At 58.3% G+C, this 20,246-nt stretch overlaps 2 protein-coding genes across 7 annotated transcripts in view; one reads left to right on the top strand and one right to left on the bottom strand.

Moving 5' to 3' along the window:
• SZT2 (SZT2 subunit of KICSTOR complex) overlaps nucleotides 1-2,152 on the top strand; it is a 53,828-nt gene extending 51,676 nt beyond the window's left edge. For all 6 annotated transcript variants that reach the window (XM_030953145.1, XM_030953142.1, XM_030953143.1 and 3 more), the window contains one exon: nucleotides 833-2,152. In XM_030953145.1, coding sequence (XP_030809005.1) covers nucleotides 833-976 — 144 coding nt within the window. In that variant the 3' untranslated portion in view covers nucleotides 977-2,152. The remainder of the gene's footprint in view (nucleotides 1-832) is intronic.
• On the bottom strand, nucleotides 2,070-5,098 carry HYI (hydroxypyruvate isomerase (putative)). The gene is made up of 8 exons (XM_030953146.1): nucleotides 4,897-5,098; nucleotides 4,709-4,820; nucleotides 3,471-3,585; nucleotides 3,246-3,324; nucleotides 3,021-3,070; nucleotides 2,775-2,844; nucleotides 2,468-2,602; nucleotides 2,070-2,279 (listed from the first exon to the last, which is right to left on the bottom strand). Exons 1-8 carry the CDS (start codon nucleotides 5,090-5,092, stop codon nucleotides 2,191-2,193), a joined length of 846 nt encoding a protein of 281 aa, XP_030809006.1. The 5' UTR covers nucleotides 5,093-5,098; the 3' UTR covers nucleotides 2,070-2,190.
• Nucleotides 5,099-20,246: the final 15,148 nt, after the last annotated feature.

Here is a 20,246-nt window from a genome sequence, read left to right as displayed (position 1 = left end):
CTTATCAAAGTGAATTTTAGCGTTAGCACATCACTTTGGTAACACTGAGCTGCATTTCCCTCATGGTTCTGTCTTCCCCAGTCTGCTCTGAAGCCTTGCATGCTGCTGGAGCTGGTTTCACAAATAACTTCCTTTCTGCTCCTAAATGATGCTGGTACATTTGCTGTTTTGTAGTTACACAGCTCTTCTCGTGGCTTTACCAGTTTGTAAGGGAGCCTGGCTACTGGATGTGCTGCATTTCAACTCTGGAGAACATCCTGTCCCTGTGTCTTGCCTCCATGATGCTGATCTGAGTGCACTGAGTCACATTTTTGTTCTGCTTCAGCTCCTGCAACCTCTGCCTGCTCCCTGTTCCTCTCTGCCTTTGCCCTGCCTTTTGAGTACAGTCACTAGTCAGAGTGGAGCAGGCAGCATTTATTTTTAGGATTGCAGTTATTACATTTAATCTCCTCCCCTTCCCCATTTGTTGCACTCCTACTCTTTCCTTTAGAAGAAGAAATTTCCCTCTAATTTCCCTGGAAGCTCCTGTTATTGTGGAGGCAGTAGGATCCCCTCCTCTCCTGTGGCTGCTGCCAGGATTGGTGTAACTGCAGATGCATGAGAGCTGGGACAGAGTGGCCAAGTCCTTGCACCAAATTTCCAGCAGAAAAATTGGGAGGAGGCTCAAACATGCTCTGTCAATGGAAGAGGCACTAGTTTAGTGCCTTTGGCATTTTGGGACTTCTCCCACTATTTGCCTAAAACTGCTAAAAAACTGTCCACACACCTGGGCTAGGGATTGCACAGTGCTTGTCTGCATCCTGCTCCCTGACCCTCTCCTCCTTCTTGGCAGAGCCTGACTGTGGTTTTCCGGGAGCCGTTCCCAGTGCAGCCCCAGAACAGCGAGAGTCCTCTGCCACAGCTTGTGTCCACGTACCATCACCTGGAGTCAGTGATCAACACTGCCTGCTTCAACCTGTGGACAGGCCTGCTCTAGCACCGGCACCCCCATCCTGGAGCAGCGCCTGTTGCGACCCCGGCACGGCCGTGCCATGGTGACCGTGGGAAGAGCGGCTCTCTGGGGGGACCTGTGCATGGGCACTGCAGGCAGCGCTGCCAGTGGCACCTCTGGCTACTGGCCAAGGAGCCTGGGGATGTGCCTCCTCACTGGCTGGCTGGTATGGCCCTTGTGTGCTGTTTTCAGTGGGTTTGATACTGAATGGCCTTGAACCAAACAGCAAGGGCAGGAACTTGGCTGCTGCAGCCTGGCTGAAGCAGAATAACTCTCAGGGACGTGGCTTTGGCAAGCATAGGTGAGTTCTGCCTGCTGGGAAGGCACTGAGGAGCGTGCACAGCACCATCTTCTGCCCAGGGCAGCACTGCACAGTGCTCTAGCTTTAGGAGGAAAGACTCCTGAGTGCAGGGCTCCCTGACTGGCAGCGAGGACAACTGCTTCTGGCCTTTTGCTTTCCTTGGGAGAGCATGAATGAGACAGGAAGGGTGAAACTGGATCACAGGAAGGTTTTATGGAGGTGTACATTTGAGCCATTGATCTATCTGTGAAATAAACTGAACCAGATCCCTGCTCAGTCACTGTAGGCTGTGGAAAGCTACCTGTGGAGGATGCAGAGCAGCCCTGGCTGTGGGTTGGGTTTGTTCTGGAATCTGACACTTGCTCCACTTGCAAGAGCAGCAAGGCAGTCAGCCTTGAGTATCCATGTGCAGGCAGCTCCCAGCCTGTTACCTTGGATCAGACAGCCCAGGAGGGGACTGCTTGCTTCACTTGCAGCCCTGCTGCAGAGTCAGTGCTGGGCACTGGCAACAGCCATGAGAACTTCAGTACCTGGAAATCCAAAGTGTTCTTTCCACAACTTCAGGCACCACCTGGAATGCTCCCCTCACTGGGGAGATTGGAAACCTCTCCCTGGACACCCCTGCAGCCTGGAAGTGAAAGTTTTCTGTGTACCTGAAGTCACCTACAGTGGTGCCTGAGCCATCACTGAATTGAAGATGCTACAGGTAGTACTTGTGTAGATGAGAGTCCAACAGCTTGGGCTGGCTCAGTAGAGCCTGGAGAAGGGAAATGATATAGATGCTCCTAACCTCATTCTAGGAAATCATCCCACCCACCATACTCCCCTAGTCCTAGAGAAGACACGTGTTCCTCTGTTAAGCCATTGCTTTGTCTTTTATTCTCATGGTTTTCTAGTTTTACTTGGCTGCCTTGCTGGTCCCACCGTGCTGCAGCCCTCGGCTTTCCCAGTAGGATCGCAGCCAGCCCAGACCTTCCAGGGTGTCTCCTGCAGTGACAGACAAGGTCTCCTGCTGCAGCTGGAGCAGCTTCTGCTCAGGACAGAGCCCTCATCCCCAGGTAGGGATGACACCCACTACCTGTGCCCCCCAGGACCTGCCCGTCTTTGCACAGTACCCAGCCAGCTGGCCTGTGCTTGGCCCTGCCCATGGGGCTCAGACCTGCAGGGCCACTCACCCTTTGGAGCATACTCGCACCCCACGTAGCCAGTGTAGCCGAGGGACTCCAGGAGCTCGAAAATGTAGGGGAAGTTCAGCTCCCCAGGGCTATCAGGCTCGTGCCGCCCTGGCACCTGTGCAATCTGGATATGACCTAGGGAGGGAAGGGGAGAGGCCATGCCCAAGGCAGCCCTGCCTGCAGCCTTCTTTGGCATGAGACAAGGTGACCCAAGAGCAGCCCCACACCCCCAGCCAGCTACAGCAGAGCCTGGAGTAGGAGGGCCCTGTCAAAACCACTCCCCAGTGGTCTGGGTGCAGGGTGTTACCAATGAGTGGGAAGTACGTCTCCAGGTTGCGTGACAAATTGCCATCCATGATCTGGCAGTGAAAAAGGTCCTGGGGGTGAGAGAGGAAAATGAAGGGTGCAGCTGCTCAGCAGTGGGCAATTAAGGACAGCTGTGCTATGGCCCCTGTCCAGTGTCCCCAAGATGGTATAACAAGCCCATGGCCACCAGAACTCCTTTGTGGATCTGTGCAAGTTTCTCTCACTGAGAGCTTCAATGCTGACTCACCAGCTGCAGCTTCAGGTTGGGCCGTCCCACTTTCTCCAGGATGGCAGCAGCTAAGGGGGCAAGAAATGAGAAACCATCGCATCCAGGGTGGAAGCTTGGCCGAGAAGCCCCAGGACCCCCTTTATCAACTGTGCTCTTTCAGCATCTCCCTCCTTGTGAGGCAACCTCTTGCCTTTCAGACTCTGGAGATCCTTCTCCTCTGAAGGAGACTCTTGTCTGGCTTACCTTGGTGTGGGGTGTTCAGATAGTAGCGAGGGTCAGTGATGCGGCTGTTGATAGGCTCCAACAGTCCCATCATGTCTTCCTGTAACACAGTAATGTCAGCCTGCAGAGCCTGCTGTCATCTCTGCAGCAGGAAGCGTAACTTCCCTGTGCCAGGCTGGTGGGATATTCCCCATCTTGGGTATCCTAAGAGCTGCACACACAAAGGAGGACCCATTCCCCACTTACCTGGGACAGGAGGTCAGCAGTGTATCTGAGATTCTCAATGAAGGTGGTTTCCATCTCACCTGCCACTGCAGCGCGGTCTGTGCCCAAGGGAACCCGCCCAGCCATCACATGAATCCTACAGGCACAGAAAGATTATCACAGGCAGCAACTGTGAGCAGCTGGCCTGATCTAATACACCTTCCTCTGCTGATGGAAAAGGGGGAGCAGACACAGAAAGGGGTAAGAAGAGCCATCTCTCCTCCAGGAGGCACAACAGCAGCCAGCGAGCTGCCAGCCAGGACACAAATATGTACCATCCCACCTCAATACACAGAGGGATGACCCTGAACCTTTTGCCTGACAAATCACAGACCTTGCTTCTTCTCTCTTTTGTTAACTGCCTTCAGCTCTTTCACCCTGACTCTGGAACTTTCTTGGACTCTTGCTCCTTGGCGGCACCCCAAACCAGCATGTTGGGCAACTGGCACGCTGCTTCTGCCAGGGGCCTGCCCCATGGGTGGCGTCACTGCTTGCTGGCTGTGAGCAGGGAGGGGACAGTGCCCCATGCTGGACTGCCCTGCCATGAAGAGCTCAAGCACCAGGCTATCTTCAGCCACGATTGGGGGAAGGCACACAGCAGAAATAAAACCCTTTTCAATGTGCCTGTACCAGTGTGCAAATGGTGCTGGGCAGCCTCTGGCGTGCCTAGCCCATGCCCTCCACAGGGCTTTGGACTGAGTTGCAACAGGAAAGAATGGTGCAAAGTAAGAAGAATAAAAGGGCCCTGTTGGTTTGCTGAAGGGAGCTGTGCCAGGCTAACTGCATCTTTTACGGTGTCTCTGCTGTGCTGGAGTCAGCGCGGCCTCAACAAAGCAACTGTTGTGGTGTCCTGGTGGAAGCGATTCGTGCAGTTGAGGAGGAAAAAGGGATGATTATCCTGGGGACTGTTGTGTGGAGGTGGGAACAAGAGCCTCTGCTGCGAAGGGCAGGGTCAGACTCGTGCCTGGCAGCTCTGGGTCCGAGCACGCTGAGGCCGCGGCCCCGCACAGCGGGGTCTGCCCCGAGCTGGCTCCGTCCGACACAGCCGAGCAGGAGATGGTGCCCGGAGAGGCTCCGTGACCCGGCGGCGGCAGGCACCGCGGGGCGAAGGGCAGGCTCCGCTCGGGCGCAGCGCTGGAGCAGCCCGGCAGCAGAGAAACCCTCCCGGCAGCCGCGGGGCCGGGAGAGCGGCCGGAGCGGGGGTCCCGCCTCGCACCTACCTGGGGCAGCCCACAGCCCTGGCGTAGTGCACGGCCGCCTCCAGGCCCTGCCGGAAGGCTGCCTGCCGCCCGGGCACGGCCGCCAGCCCCAGCTCGCCCGCCTCCGGGTCCCCTGGGAGAGAGCGGCAGGGTCGGCGGAGGGTCCTCGCTACCCCACGCACGGGGGGAGCAGCGGGACGCGGCCGTACCGGGGGGGGTGTTGAGGAGCGCGATCCGCACCCGCGCCCGCTCCGCTGCGGCCCGCAGCTCCTGGGCCGGGCAGCCCGCCGGCCAAGCCGCCTCCACCGCTCCGAACCCGGCGGCCGCCGCCGCTTCCAGCCGCGCCGGCAGCGCCGGGAGCTCCGGGAAGAGCCATGAGAGGTTGGCGGAGAACCGCAGCGCCATGGCGGCGGGGCGGGCCGGGGCGGGCCTGGGCGGTGCTCCCGCCGCCACTCCGGGCACCGCGTCCCGCCCGGGCAGCCCCGGCCCGCCCGCGGAGCGCAGCGAGCCCCCATCGGCGGGGGCAGTGCTGGGCCCGGCCCTGCGGGCGCTGAGGGCTCCGGGACGTGCCCGCGACCGTGGGTGAGCGGCCCCACGCCGCCTGTGACACGGGTGGGGCTCCCGGCTGCGCCCGAGGGTCTGCGGGACAGGGCCGTGCTGGGGACGCGGGGAGCTGGAATCCGTTCTGGGAAAAGGGGTTTTTGCCCGATGTTGGCCTGACACACGCGAAGCGCCCTCTTAATTGGTTTCCTGGGGAGCTTGTCTCTGACAGCGTCTCATTATGCGAGAAGCGCTCTCTCCTTTTGTCCCATGCTCTGCATATTTTACCATAAAATGTTCATCTCCCCTTCTGCAGAGCTGTGGCTCGGGCGTGCAGGAGTGTGAGCCGGCGGTAGCCGCAGGCAGCCCCGCGCTCCCAGTGCCCATTCCCCGTGCTCTGTGCGGCCCCAGGCACGCTCGCAGGCTGCCCGGCTGGGGTGCGTGTCCTGCCCTGCCCGTGCCCGGCGGCTCTGCCGTGGCTCACAGAACGGGTACCATGAGCCGTGGACATTTTGCAGCCCATTGTGTTTCAGCTTGTTCCTGGAGCCTCCTTATCCCGTGTTGAGGGAGCCCCGCATGGTCCGGCTCCTCTGTCACCGCTGCAGCAGCCCTCTGCAGCCCCAGGCAACTGCAAGCCCCAGGAATTCGCTGTGCTGTGAGAGCCCAGCCTGGGCCGAGGCCAGACACAGCAACAGGTTTTTGGTGGGGGGTCAGTGCCGGGGCAGGGCCGGCGAAGGGGATAACAGTGGTGAAGCTACCCGCTAAGAAGTCTCAACTCAATTAAAGCTATTGATTAATCAATTAGAAGAGGCTTGAGTTAACTTCTCAGTAATAATCCAAACTGTCAATTGCAGGGAGTGGCATCCATGTCCTCGGGATGCAAAGGGGCCAAGAGACGAAAAGCCTCTCCACAGGATCCAGCACCAACCCGGCTGTACACCAAAGCCAGTGTATCCCCATGACAGCTGTGCCCTGAGCCCCATCATCCCTGCTGGGGTGTCCCTCCCAGCTCCCCGGTGTTGGGGCAGGCTTTGCTGACCAATGTGACCTGGCTGGCTGCATGTACATCTCCAGCTGTCCCCCTTTTCCAGCACACATGTCCCCAGGACACAGACTGCTCCCTGCCGGCAGCTGCCATGCCAGGGGAGCGCTGCATGTTATACAGGTGCTGGGGCCTCGCTCTGTGGGGCACAGGGGTTGTCATCCTCTTCAGTCTTTTCCAGGAGGTGCCTGAGTGCAGCTGTGTGGATGGCAGAGCTGCACAGTCATTGGAATCCCTAGAAAGAGAGCTGGTACCTGCCTGGCCTGGGGCTGCAGCCTCACTGGGTCCTTGCACCTCAGAACGGCATTCGCTGAGGCTGTGCATCGCCCTGGCAGCCCTGGGTGCATCTCCAGCTGGGGCCCAGGCCCCTGGCAGGGCCAAAGCCCGGGAGTCAGGGTGTGGGAGCAGGAAAGCTTTGCTGGGTGGGGGTGTCAGTGAATAAACACTGAACTGAGCCCCAGCATGTGAGTGACCTGAGCAACCAGATGGGAATGCACAGAGCCCTCATGTAAACCTGCCCTGCGATGGTAGGTGAAGCTGAGGGCTCTGCACTGAAGCATTAATAGCATCTTTATGTCTCTGGTAATATATTGCATTGATTTTCTCATGTTATAACTGCGGTTCCTGCATTGCAGGCCGGTGTTTTGTCACTTTACCTTGACAGGATGCAGAGGATTTACTCCCTGCCGTGGCACACACAGCCCTGGAGCTGAGCCTCACGCTGCTGCTGGGGCCTGTGCTCAGCAGCCTCTGTGTGAGGAGCCAGCACAATGAGCATGGGGGCAGATGGGCCCCGTGTCCCCAAGGAAGATGAGGAGGGGGCCAAGTGGGGTGCTGGAGAGGGAGGGCAGCTCTGTACCAAGCATCTCTGCTGCTGCCCAGGAGTTTTATTAGCCTGAAGAAATCGTAGCTTCTGCACATTTTATTGTCGAGCTGACATTTCGTTGCAGACCCAGCTCTAGCCTCTGTGGTGGCTGGGATGGGGAGGTGGCAGTGCCTTGGGGTGCCCTGCGGTGCCAACAGTGGAAGCTGCCCACTGAAGTGGGGACACCAGTCCTCCCAGTACCCCATAAATCTCTCATCTCATTTTGCTGTAGGGTAGGTTTTATCTTTCTCCTTTATGAAAGATGTTTTAATTTAAATTGACATTTCTGTATTTTAACTCCTTGTCCCAAGGTCCCAGGTGGCTCAGCTGGCACCCATGAGGGATGAGGTGCTGTGGGTTGGGGTGTCTGGTGCCATCCCACTGACACTTCTTACCTCATCCCTTCTGGGCACCCCCAGACCTGTCCCATTCCCCCCTGCACCCTGTGGCTGTGCGAGGGAATCCGGGGCTCAGGCTGGGAGGGGGCATCCCAGGCATCCCTTCCCCCCAGGCTTTCTTCTCTCCTCTAAAGCACCCCAATATTTTGCAGCCTTGTTTGGATTTTGGCTTTTGTAGGGAGTAAATTCTAGCCTCTTTATGTGTAGAAAAGGGCTGGGAAAAATAATCCACATAATTTTGGATTATTTTGGAGGCAGCTGCGGAAGTTTTGCTTGTATTAAATCTCATGATTTTTCACCAAAGATGGTCTTCCTTAAACCTACACCCTCGGGATGCAAAGGGGCTAAGAGATGAAAAACCTCTCCACAGGATCCAGCACCAAGCCAGCCTCACCTCCCCAGCTGTACACCAGGACCAGTGTATCCCCATGACGGTTGTGCCCTGAGCCCATCACCCCTGCTGGGGTGTCCCTCCCAGCTCCCCAGTGCTGGGGCAGGCTTTGCAGAGTGATGGGACCTGGCTGGCTGCGTGTACGTCCCCAGATCTCCTCCTTACCCAGAATCCCACCTGAATTTCTTGGACCTCCTTGTTTCCATGGCCATGGGCACCAGTGGTGGTTAGACTCAAGGACCTGGCACTAAAGAGAGGTGTCAGCCCTGCTGCCCGCTGGGGACTCCTTGGTGGGATTGTCACTCTGTCAAGTCCTCCTCTGCTTACCCCAGTCAGTGCATGCTGTACAGAGTTAATTTGTTAATTAGTGTCTTTCTGCTGCTGAGCCACCTGTTTTCTGCCGTTGAGGTCTGCTGTGCCCTTCAGCCACCTTTTTTGCTCAGTTTCCACCTCCTAAAATGAAGAAGCTACCTTAGGCTGCTAATGATGGGGTGCAGCAGGACTGTGCCGCAGCTGGGACTTGCCCTGGTCCTGTGGGGTCCTCCCCTCCTGGACCCCCTTTCTCCTCCTCCTCTTCCTCTTCTTCATTTTTGCCTTCTTCTTCTATTTCTTCTTCTTCCTCTGCTCCTTCCCCTCCATCCCTCCAGCCCCTCCATATCTCCTCCATTCCCCTATCACCTCTGCCCTTCTGTCCCCTTCATTCTTCTGGTTGCAGGCACTGCACAGCACATGAGAGATGCAGGGAAAGATGGCAGTCCCTCCCAAAGATGTGACAAAGATTCCTGCAGGATGCCTTAATGAGCACGTTGTCCAGCTCAAGCCTCACTTTCTTGCAGCCTCCAAAACCACATGGATATACAGAAAATCTGTACACAAATGATGGGAAACAAAAGCCCAACCTTTGCCAACTTACGGCTATTCTTCATCAAGAAAGATTGAACTGGGTGCAAACATTATATAAATCCCAGCAGAGCCAAGTTAAGGACTGAGCACCCCTGCCTCCCTGCAGCTCCCAGCATGGGTGGGCTCTCCATCAGCCAGCCAGGATTTTCTTGCTATTCCAAGATTTTGTAGGAAATTAATGAGGAGGCCAAATTCTCCTCCAGCTCTTGGAGGAGGCCAGGACGGGCGGTGCCTGGGCCCGCTGAGCTGGCAGATGTTGTTTAACATTCCCAGCAGTAATTAATAGATGGTTTCATCGCTCTTGTACAATTCAAGCATGTCGTCCTGCTTCTCTCCAAATACAGAGCAGAAATATTTGTTAAACGTGGCTGGTGTTTTCTCCTCATCATTAGTGCTCGAGCGGCTCCAGCCGTTCCAGGATTTATCACCGTGCCAAAATTTCGTTTGGCCTCATGATGCTGCCACCATCCCTCCCTCCACTGCTGGCCCCTCCTGTCGAGAGGCTCCCTTTATCACTTCCCCTCTGATTGATGTCCTGCTGGTTGCACCCTCTCCTTTACATCATGATTATGGATTCCTCCCTTTTCCATTCATTACACAGCAGGAGGATGGGCTTTGGCCAAACTGTCTCCCTGACCAGGGCACCCTGTGGAATTCAACCCAGAAAAGGTCTGCAGGGATCACTCCCACTACCCAGCACCCATGGTGGGCTGCAGGGAAGGGCTCCCCTCGGGGTACTTCATCCCACAGTGTCCAGGTGGGCTGCTGAGGCTGACCCAAGCAAGGACATATGTGGGCACACAGCCTGGTTGGGCTGGGCACAGCACAGTGACATCAAGCAGTGGCTTGGGAGCAGGACAGAGCTGCCCTGAGGGAAGCTTCAGCCCATTAGCCAGCATCTCTGGCACCCCAGGGAATCACTGCAGATACTAATTAATCGGAACCTCCCCGCTCATCATTAGTTATTAATAGTATGTATTAGTTATTAGCTATTAGTTATTAATAGGAGCCTGCCAGCTTGCCAGCAGTTCACTCCAAACAAAAGCAAGCGGGTTCCCCCCAGGAGTGCCCTGCTTATGGCAGTGGCGTGGCACAGTGTCAGTCCCCATGCCCAGAGTGGGGACACAGGGAACAGGTGCTCAGCAGTGGCCAACCTGATAGGGGAAAGCAGGGCCTGGGGAGGGAAGGGGATGCTCCCACTGCGTGCCTGGCTGAGCCGAGGCTGACCAGGTGCCCGGGGTCTGAGTTCAGCCCTTCCCTGCCTGCAGGTGCAGAGATCCTGTGCGGCCCGGCATCTCCAGGGCACAGCCCTGGCTGTCAGCCCCTGGCACAGCCCCATGAGGCTCAGTGAGCAGCCCCAGCAATGCCGGCCCAGCACACTCAGCCCCGTGCCCGACGCCGTGGGGCACAGGAGCCGGTCCTTGTGGCCCTCCTCCCCAGCACAGCCCGCTGCAGCCCAGTCACCATGTTAAGCCATCTCTTAATTAATCAGGCTGATTGTAATGTGTTTTTAGGGCATTAAAATTCAATTGTGGAATTCTCCGCTGGCTGGGCTTGCAATGAATACAGAAGTTTGCCTAATTAGAGCTGACACGCAGCCGGCGGGAGAACCAGACAAACAGCCCCGCCAGGGATGCCCATCCCAGGCCCCTCGCCTGGCCCCAACACCCTCATCCCTGCCGCTGTGGGGACCAGCACACACCACCCTCGCCGTGGGCGCCCAGCCCCTGCCCGGGGCACAGGGAGGGCAGCGCTGCCTGGCCCTGGTGTCCTTGGGGACAGCCTCATCCGTGCGCCCGTGCCAAACCCCTGCCCGGGCACCAGGCAAGAGCAGGAGAGATGTTTCCTTATCGGCAGCATCAGGTCTTCGTTGTCATTACTACGGCAATTATCATCTCATTTGGAGTCTTTAGCTGCCATAATCTGTCTCTTGCACTGATTTATTCCGCAGGTCTCTTCCCCAGACGTGCAGGAGGGAAAGAGTCATCAATAAGGAGTCAACGAGTTCCGTCTCCCGGGAAAGCCTCTTCCCATCCGGAGCTGAGCAGATGTGCCCTGCGGCTGGACCGTCCTCCCGGAGCAGAGCAGGGCTGTCCACATGGCCGGGGCCGAACCGAAGCACCGAAACCTGTCACTCCCCAGCACCATTGCAGAGCCGTTCCCCCCAAAGCCGGTGCGTGTTGATGATTTCAGCTGCTGCTGGCACCAGACACACGGGGCTGAACTGACCGTGCGCACACAGGTGGGCTGGGAAGCGCAGGAAAGTGTTCAGGGATGGACAGGCACCCAGGGACCACTGGGCGGGGTTATCTCTCCTGCCCGGCTCCGGCGTGGCTGTGCCAGCAAAGCCCTGCTCCCCATCCTGCTCCTCTGCCCACATCTCCACCCCTGCCAGGAGGGAGCAGTGCTGGATGGGCACCAGGCAGGCGGGGCTGTGCTGTGGGGCTCCAGGCTGGTGCATCCCCTGGGAAGGGCCCTGCAGTGACCGGTGATGGATGCAGTGGGAGCCATCTGCTCACGCTGGCTGGCCCCACTGCCCAGTTCTCCCCGGGCATCACTCTGGGACCAAAGAGGGCTCTCCTGACTACTGTGAGCAGCCACCAGCTCTCTCCATACACAGGGGACTCCAGGCACAGGGCTGGTGGCAGCAGTCATCCTAGCAGTCAGCAGTCACTCCTGAGCACATGGAGCAGGATTCCATCCCTGCAGTGCCCCCAGGAGAGATTGTGTGTCTCCACAGCCCAATGTGCCCATCCCTGCTCCCACCCCCAATCCCTTGTTTGTATCAGGGTCCCTGAGGCAAGTGTGGTGTCAGCAGGACAAGGGGAAGCTTGTCCTGGGTTTGGGCACAGGTAGGAAGTCACTGCCTGAGTCCCCACAGCACAGCTGAGCCTGGCAGTGGGGCACAGTGAACGGGGGCAGGTGGGGTGGCAGTGATGCCATCATTCCCCACAGCTCCATCCCCAGTTCAGTGACTCGGCTCCCATCCCACCGCTGCACCCACCGCAGCTCAACCTGCCTAATGGAATCCACTTACATGCAAAATCCCCACAAAAAGTGGTAATTAATGAAGTCCCTTTCATTACCATTATGCAAATGCGATTAATTTCAGCTGTTATGAATATGCAAATATTACAATTATGCTCTAATTGCCAATGTGTGTAAGGGAGTGGGCAGAATATCAAGTCTCAGACCAGGGCCCAGGAGCTTTGGGGTGCAGAGTCACTCCAGGACGTTTCAGGCAGGAGGGAGAAGCCCAGCTAGAGGGGTTCTACCTGCTCCTGTGGGCTCAGCAGAAGTGTGTGTGAGGGCACAGGGACCAGGGACATATGTCAGCCACCGCCTGCCTGTGTCATGGATCCTGCATGGGCTCCTTCCACCCTCCTCCCAGTGCTCCAGGAGAGGCTCCACAGCTCTGCACTGCATCGTGACCCCTAACCCCTCTGCCAGGTAAGCCTGTCCCCAACAACACTGCCCCTCCACTCCCCCTCCTGTTCAGACTCACATGGCAGTCACTGGGCTGCAGGGAGGAGGAGGCAGAGGAGGAGGAAGGCTACCAGACTACGTGGTGCTACAGGGCTGGAGCCAAATGGCAGCGGGGGGCAGAGATGCGTCCTGACCCTGCTCCCTGCAGGCTGAAGCAATGCCAGCCCCGTGCCCACACACAGTGCCACTGCTTTTGGTAAGCCCCAGCTGAGTGTCACTGGTGCAATCTCAGGATGGAGCCACTGTCACCCTTGCTACAAGGGGATTCTGTCCTCTGAGCAGCTGAGCCCTCCAGCCCTTCACTCACCATTTAGTTGGGGGTTTGGCATGTCCTGGGGTGCTTTGGGCATGGTGGGGCTGGGGGCAGTCAGCACATCACAGGTGCTCTGGCAGGGCTGCAGCAAGCGGGCTGTGGCCATGTCCGGCATGGGCCCATGGGGTGTTCTGTTTGGGACTGTAGGGATGCCCTGCGTGGGTCTCCTCCCGCCGAAGGCAGGCAGGCAGGCAGCAGCCGGGCCGGGCCGTGCAGCCGGCAGCCAGCAGGCTGTGCTCCTGCTCCCCACAGCGCTCGGGAGTCACGCAGGGAAGGGCCGGAGCAGGGCTCTGCTCATCGGCCGTGCCGCCGCCTCCCCCCAGCGCTCAGCCTGGCCCAGGGCAGCCCCGAGCCGCTCCCAGCTGTGTCTGGAGCCGCTCCCAGCTGTGCCTGCAGCTGGCAAAAGCATCTTTCCCGAGGCAGAGCAGCCCACATCTGCCCCAGCGCCTCCCAGCCCGGTCCTGCCATCCCTGTCCAGCCAAGGGCCCCATCCCGGCCCTCACAGCGACCCCGGACGCGCGGAGAGCAGGAGCGGTGCCTGCCCGTCCGGATGGAGGGTGCTGGCCACTGGCTGAGCTCCGTGCACAAAGGACGGGGGTGCTCTGCCCCAATAGCTCTCATTCTGTCACCCCAGCCCCCCACTGCAGCCTTTGGTCTCCTGTCCCCGCTGCTGCAGGCTGCCACGCAGGGAAGGTGGCAGAGGAATCGGGCTATAAGGACACTGCCATCCCTGCATGGACGCCAGTGCCTGCTCCCCACGGCCCCAGCAAGCCCATCTCCACAGCCCAGCGAGGCTGATGGCTCTGAGGCTGGGGAGCATTTTCTTCACCCAACACCACAAGTCTCTTTCCACAGTGGCAGGGACTGGTTGGAATGCACATTTTCCCCCCTGTTCCTCCTATGTGGAAGCGAGACTGCCCCATTACTCATGCTGGTTTGAGCACCATGTGCCTTACTGGAGGACTGCTCACACCCAGGGAGGAGAAGCCAAGAGAGGCAGCAGGTAGCAGGGTGCCCCGTGGCTGGCAGGGACAGGCAGCCCCCGTGCCTGCACCCAGCGGCACAGCCTGGGCTTGTCCCCAGCCCCACATCCCCAGATCCCTCTGGCCTCTAACCATGGGGCTCAGCTAAAAGAGAAGGAGGAGACTGAGAGGCTCCTCAGAGCTGCCTCTTGGTTTCCAAGGCGATGAGACATAATGGCTGTTCATCCCGGCAGGGTCATCCCTCTGTGCTGGAGCTCTGGAAGAAGGGGCTGAGGATCAGCTGCAGCCCCCAGCCCTGGTGTTCCAGCTCCCCAGCCCTGGCATTCCAGCTGCCCAGCCTGTTGGGACGTGCTGAGCACCCACAGCCTTGTCCCCGCCGGGGCCAGCTGTACTCCCTGCAGGTCAGCACTAGGCAAGCGCTGCTCAGGGGCACAGTTTACTTCACACAAGCTGCTCCCTGTCAGTCGCCATCAGGGCCAGGGACGGAGCACGATGTATGATTCCCCCACACTGCTGCCACCATGTCCTGCACATGCTGGTGGGGTGCCAGACCTGAAGTGACCCTCAAGGCTTTCCAACCAAATGTGGGCCACCCATGGGTGCTGTCACCTCTTTGTCCAGTGGTCCTCTAGTGACTCACAGCAGGTGCTTGGTGTTCTATTCCCTGGGGTATGACAAAGGCACAGTCACAGCCCTGCTCCCTGTGTTGCCCCTTGTGTTTTCCCAACTAATTGAATTCAGAGAGATTTCTTCCCAGCAGTGCCAATCGATGAATCCTGTGTTATCAGCCCCCCCCTCCCCCCCACCCCGGCCCTTGGGATGGATATGGGCAAAGGGAAAAATTGAATTTGCAGCCATTTTCATTGGGATTTAATTGGGCAGTCTCACCTCGTTGCCTTAATCCCGGGCACTGACGTGCGCAGCAGAGACGGCAGCTCCCCTTATTTATCACTTTTCAAATATTTGCCTCTTTGCAGTTGTGGGAAATCGATGCTCCTGCCTGTGGCATGCCGGGAGCGACCTGGCCGGGCGGCCGGGCGGCTGGGGATCCATCAGCCGCTGCCATCGCTATCGACAGGGCGATTGGGGTTTAAGAGGCACTTTGATAGCAGAACCGGCACACATTAAGTGCTCGTCATCAGGGGATGATCATGACTTATTACCGCTAATTCTCCCCGCGCAGCGGCAGCGCTGCCGGGCTCTTCCTCGCTAATCGCTGCCCGGCTCCGAGCCGCGGCGCCGGCGGGAGCTCTCCCCGCGCTCCCGGGGGACAGGGCGCTGCACCGCCCCGGGCTCGGTCCTCCGTGCCTTTGGAGTCCTTGTCCCCAGGGTGTGGGGTAGTGCTGGAGGGCTGGGCGTTTTCTCTGCCCCCTCACCACATATCCAACCTGAGGGCGGCTGAGTCCCTGCCAAGCTCCTGCTAGCCCGGGTGGGATGGTGCAGGGACTGCAAAGCTCTGGTGCAGCCACGGCCATGGGTGGAGGGGACAGATGCTCACACTGTCCCCCTCACCCCTCACTGAGCCCCGGTGGTGGCTGCATTTCCTCTATCGTGCACCATTGCTCCCCTCAAGCCATCAGCATCCTGGTCACCGAGGGTCCCAGCTGGACAGGAGACAGGAGCAGCATCTGTGAGGATGGCAGCACTGCCAAGGAGTGCTGTACAGCTCGTGTGTAGCCCAGGGATGGCGGACAGCTGGGCAGTATGGTGTCCACGCTCACTGCAGTCTGAAGTGGAGGAGGGAAAATTCCTGAGCTCATTCCAGGTAGCCCTCAGTGCTCCCGGTCACTGTCATGATAACTTGGCTCTGGTCCCATGTTCACCTCCATGGATGCCTCCTTTCCAGGCTGCTCCAGGATCCCTGTGAAAATCTGGGCAGCCTTCAGTTCCCTGGTGGAGATACCGTGGGGCAGCCCCATGGGCTCTTGCTGTGAAACCAGCCAGATTAGTGTCATCCAGCCCTGTCACTTGGAAGGTGTCCAGAAATGAGCAACCAGGGAGAGAGGGATCCTCAGTGGCAGCAAACAGACACTGCTGTCACCACGCAGTGCCTCTGGCACACCAGGGCTACCAGCTGGCAGAGGGATCATGGAGGCACTTCCAAATGGACCTGTGCAAGGGATGGGAGCAGCAAGTGGTCCTGTCCTGTCCTCCTCTGGGTGGGGAAGGGGGTGCCAGCCTCCCAACAGCAGCACTGAGACAGGTGGGGGATGCTCCAGGATTGCACAGAGTTCCCCAGCCATGGTGCAGAGGACAAAGTTCTTGGCAGCTGGATGCCAGAGCCTTGCTGGCATGGGGTGGGCACACCCTGAAGGAAAGACATGGAATTGGGAGTGGCTCCATGCCTGGCTGCTGCAATCTTGATGAAATCCATCCACCCATCCACCCATCCACCCATCCACCCATCCACCCATTCCTCCCTACCTTTCCTCCTCCCTTGGCTCTCCCTTTCCAGCCAGGCTTGTCCTGGACTGTCCATCTTGGGTCACACTGGGGCTGGCTGCTCTGGCAGTGAGGACACTGCCTCTAATTTCCAGCTCAAATTCTTCCATGGCCAGTTCAAACCCATCATCCTAAGCCAATGCTGTGCTCCAGCCTGGCAGTGCTGTGCCCTCCTGGGTGCTCATCCTCATGTGTGCTCAGACAGAGAGAGAGCCTGTGCCCTCCAAGTCCTGGAAGTCTCCATGGGGACACCCTCAGGTGGACAGCTGGATGCTTGCAGAGGGCCTGAGCCCAGTTTCCCCCCACAGCTCCTTGTCCTGTGCCCCTGCCCTGTGTCCCCAGGCTGTGCCCTGCTGCCTGCCCTGGCAGTTTGTGGTGTGCTGTTCCCAGAGCCCATCGTGTGCTCATTGCAGTGGGGCTCACTGCCCTCAGTCCCACAGGTAGCCTTTAACAAGGGACCCAATGAAATAAAGGAGTTAAACCAGGCCCATGGGGCTGGTGACATGCAGCTGACTGCTGACTCCCATGGCCTTGGTGCCACAGCCACCAGTGACTCCAGCGGGGTTCCCCAGAGCTGTGCTGCTCATCCTGGTGTGAGCAGCAGCTACCATCACAGGATGCTCCAGAAAGGGCACAAGGGCCAGCTTCCCTCCCTGCCACTGCCATGTAGGAACCCCTTTCTGGAGATGAAAGATTTGGCAGAGGCTGAGCTGGGGCCTGGGGCTTTGGAGGATGGGAATTTGTTTCCCTGTTAAGAGCTGGGTTTGGCTTTTTTAGCAGCCTGTTTATGGGAACGGAACCGCCCCAGCGTGAATTATTCATGGCCCCTCACAGGCTCATTCTCAAAATATCAATTTCTCCCAGTCATGTCAAGCAGCACTTAAGCCTAAAAGCCTTGTTAAAATGAACCACTGGCCCAGTGAGCTGGGGAGGGGATGGAAGCAACCAGGAGCAGAGCTCTGCAGGGGGATCCTGCCCTTGGCCTGCACACCCACCTCGCGGGTCCTGGAGCCACGGGTCAGGAATTGCAGGACAGGAGCTGGCATGGGGTGGAGGGTTGGCATGGGGATGGCAGACATCACCCCGGAGAGGAGCAGGGAAGGTGATTGCAGTGCCTGGGGACACTCCCTCGGGCTCTCTCCTGGAGAAGCTGCTCTTCTCAGGCAGAGGGGATATGCAGATCTCCCTGCTCTGGGCACCACGGCAGCACTTATGGAGCCACATGCGGGAATTAATCAGGTGGAGGAACAGGGACAAGTGCAGGCATTAGCACAGGGAGCTGCAGCACAAACCCAGACAGCTGTGGCCACAGATGCCACAGGGATGCTGTCCTCCTGCAGGGCTGCAGCTGGGACACTGGTACCCCCTGCACTTGCACAGAGCCCTGCTCAGCAAATCCTCCTCCCTGGCTGGGGACCATCAATGCCAAACCCTCTGCCCTCCTGCTGGCACAGGGAGGAGGGCAGGGCAGGCAGGCTGAGGGCATCTCCAGCTACCCCAGCAGGGCAGCCCCAGTGGCAGCAGGGCCCTTGCAGGCAACAGCTGGGCCGGAGCAGCACTGCTGGTAATTGCTAATTAAAATGCAGATGCTCCCCAAACTGCAACTTTTAGTTTCTCTAGCAACTGCTAAATCGAAAGCAATGAGGCAGGGAAACACCAAGTGATGCTGTGAGTGCCACTGTGCCAGTGCTGGTGTCAGTGCAGGCAGGGGATGCTGGTCCTGCTCTGGCACACCCCAACCACAGCCCACAGCCCCATGGGGCATTTCCAGTCTGGCTGCTGGGAACAGAGCTGGTGGTGGGGCTGAGCCCACAGGGGCCAGCAGGCAGCATCCTGCCCTCCCCCTGCTTCACACAATGCAGTTCCCTGCAGCCCCTGGGCAGGAGCAAGGCTGGATTTATTCCTTGTCACCTGCTCCAAGCCCACCTGCTGCAGGTTTCCTCAGCCCCACTGGCCCCCAGCAGGCCTGTACATCCTGCCCTTGCCTGTGTTCACAGTGGTGTCAGGTGAGTGGAGAGCCCATGGCCAGTCAGAGTGACCTAAAGCAGGTATGGGGGCTGGTTTTCCACAGAACCAACTGCTCACAGGAAGGCAAGAAACCTAAACAAATAGAAAATGCAGAGATTAATGTGCCCTGCCGACAGAGTTGTGTAGAAATGTGTTTCAGGAAGGAAGACACCCCATTTCTCATTAAACCTATACCTAAGCACATCACCTCATGTTGCAGCTTGCTCTGCTGTGCTTTTCCTGGCACCTCAGGCTGTGATGCTGCAGCAAACCATCTTCTTCCTCATGAGCATTTCTCAAATATTCCACACACCAGGGAAGTTTTTACTTACATTACCTGTTGCTTCAAACAGTAAATATTTAGTCCCCAGGGCCTCTCCTTGGCATAGCCTTTCTCTGATGTTTCCCTATTAACAAGACCAGGTAGGGAATCCGTCCACGGGCAGGTTTTTAATCCATCTACTGTGTCCTCTTAATTCCTCATAAAACAAGTTTTTAATCAAAATGTCATGTGGCAATAAGTGAGATGCTGAAGGGAAATCCATGGTGCTTTGCTGGTGGAGCAGTCTGTGCCTGCAGGCTCTGCTCCTGCCCAAAGAGGCAGTGGGTCTGTTGGACAGAGCTGACGGGGGACATACAGTGGATTCCCTCTTGGCTTTTTGACATGACCCCAGATGAACCCTCCACCATTTCACTGAGTTCAACATCTCCTCACTTGGTCTTTGCTTTTTGCACCATCCCTTTTTCTTTGCCATCCTTGTCCAGGGGAAAGCAGCTCTGCCTCCAACAGGGGGTTTGGGCCACGCTCCAGGTTTTGGGCATGGCTCTATTTTCCCCTCTTTTGTCTAAACTAATGTCTGGAGGACTCACCAACAAAAGACTCCTCTGCACTGGGCTGATCTACCTGCACCTACAGACCTGCCCCTGCTGCAGCTGCAGCTCTTGGCACATTCCCTCCAGGTGCAGGGCTGTGGGTCACCTGCCCACTGGCATTATCAGCACCAAAGTGAGTGCCAGAGGGGTGCACAGGTGCCCTGGGTGGGAGGATGTCAGCATGTGACAGTGTGATCATTTCCATGGCAACAGCTTATGACAGCACCATGCGCTGCTCCTCAGTGCTGGTTGCCGGTGCCTGGAGCTGGGGTGGCCCGTCAGGGTGTTCTCCTGGAGGGAGCAGCATGGCAGGGACACCTCCTGCCAAAGGTGGGGTGCAGAGGGCTGCCAGGAGCCTGAGATCCGCCTGAGCAAACCACTGCTGGTGCCTGACCCCCTCTGTGAACGTGGGGCAGGGCTGTGCCCACAGCTGGGTCACTGGAGGCATGTGGAAGGCAGGGATGCCCTTGCCCAGTCCCCTTGCCCTGCAGAGAGGACAGAAGCCACTCAGGAGCACCACAACGAGGTGAGTGCCGCTGCTTTGCCTCCAGCATGAACTCCTGTCCCTGGCAGGCACAGGACCAGGCAGCATCCCCGTGTGCCCTGCACCCTTTCCCAGATGAAGGCACCAGCAGACATGCGTGATGCAGACCCTGAGCACAGCACCCTGCTCTGAGCAGAGCCAGCAGGAGCCAGCTCTCAGCCCTGCTCCGGGGGGGCCTGGCAGCTCCCACTGCCTCTGCTCCTGCCATCCTGCAGCCCACACTGTGCCCTGGGGGAGCCTCCAGGGGCTGGAGCTGAGCGTGGCAGGGGCTTCATGGCCAGCAGGAGCACGGCAGGTCGGGAGGGACAGAGGGCAGGTGACCAGCAGGGGAGTGCTCAGCCTTGCTCCCGTCCCCAGCACGCCTGTTGCTCAGAGAGACCTGCCAGGGAGAATGGAGTGGGCACTTAATCTCCCCCTGTAAGTTTAATTAATGGGCTGCAGCACTCATTCTGTGCTGCCTTAATTGGTACAAGCTGCAAACGCTGTGGAGCCTGGAAAAAAACATTTGGAAATGAAAAATATATTAAGCAGGAAACAGATCAATGGTTCTTAATGAAGCTGATTTGGGGGCTGCCTGTCGTCGAGGGGCCAGGACCCGGGAGACGCAGCTGCTGCCCCGGGGCCATGGCTCGGGCACCGCCCCCCTCAGTGAAATGAGCAGCCCTCGGCACCGAGCATCAGCCCCGCTCCCGCCTGCGGGACACTCGAGCGTCAGCCCCGCTCCGGCCTGCGGGACACTCGAGCGTCAGCCCCGCTCCTGCCTGCGGGACAC

This window comes from Camarhynchus parvulus, chromosome 8 (genome assembly GCF_901933205.1).
Source record: "Camarhynchus parvulus chromosome 8, STF_HiC, whole genome shotgun sequence".
Classification (NCBI taxonomy): Eukaryota; Metazoa; Chordata; class Aves; order Passeriformes; family Thraupidae; genus Camarhynchus; species Camarhynchus parvulus.
Note: the sequence above shows the minus strand (reverse complement) of the source record. Positions and strands in the feature narration are given on the sequence as shown.

What these genes read in the sequence shown, in the direction of transcription:
- HYI (XM_030953146.1), bottom strand. Translation starts at nt 5,092, where the DNA reads ATGGCGCTGCGGTTCTCCGCCAACCTCTCATGGCTCTTCCCGGAGCTC. An exon ending in GCTCCTCAACACCCCCCCCG is followed by an intron (nt 4,821 to 4,896) that starts GTACGGCCGCGT and finishes GCTCTCTCCCAG; the next exon opens with GGGACCCGGAGGCGGGCGAG. An exon ending in CCAACCTGAAGCTGCAGCTG is followed by an intron (nt 2,845 to 3,020) that starts GTGAGTCAGCAT and finishes TCTCACCCCCAG; the next exon opens with GACCTTTTTCACTGCCAGAT.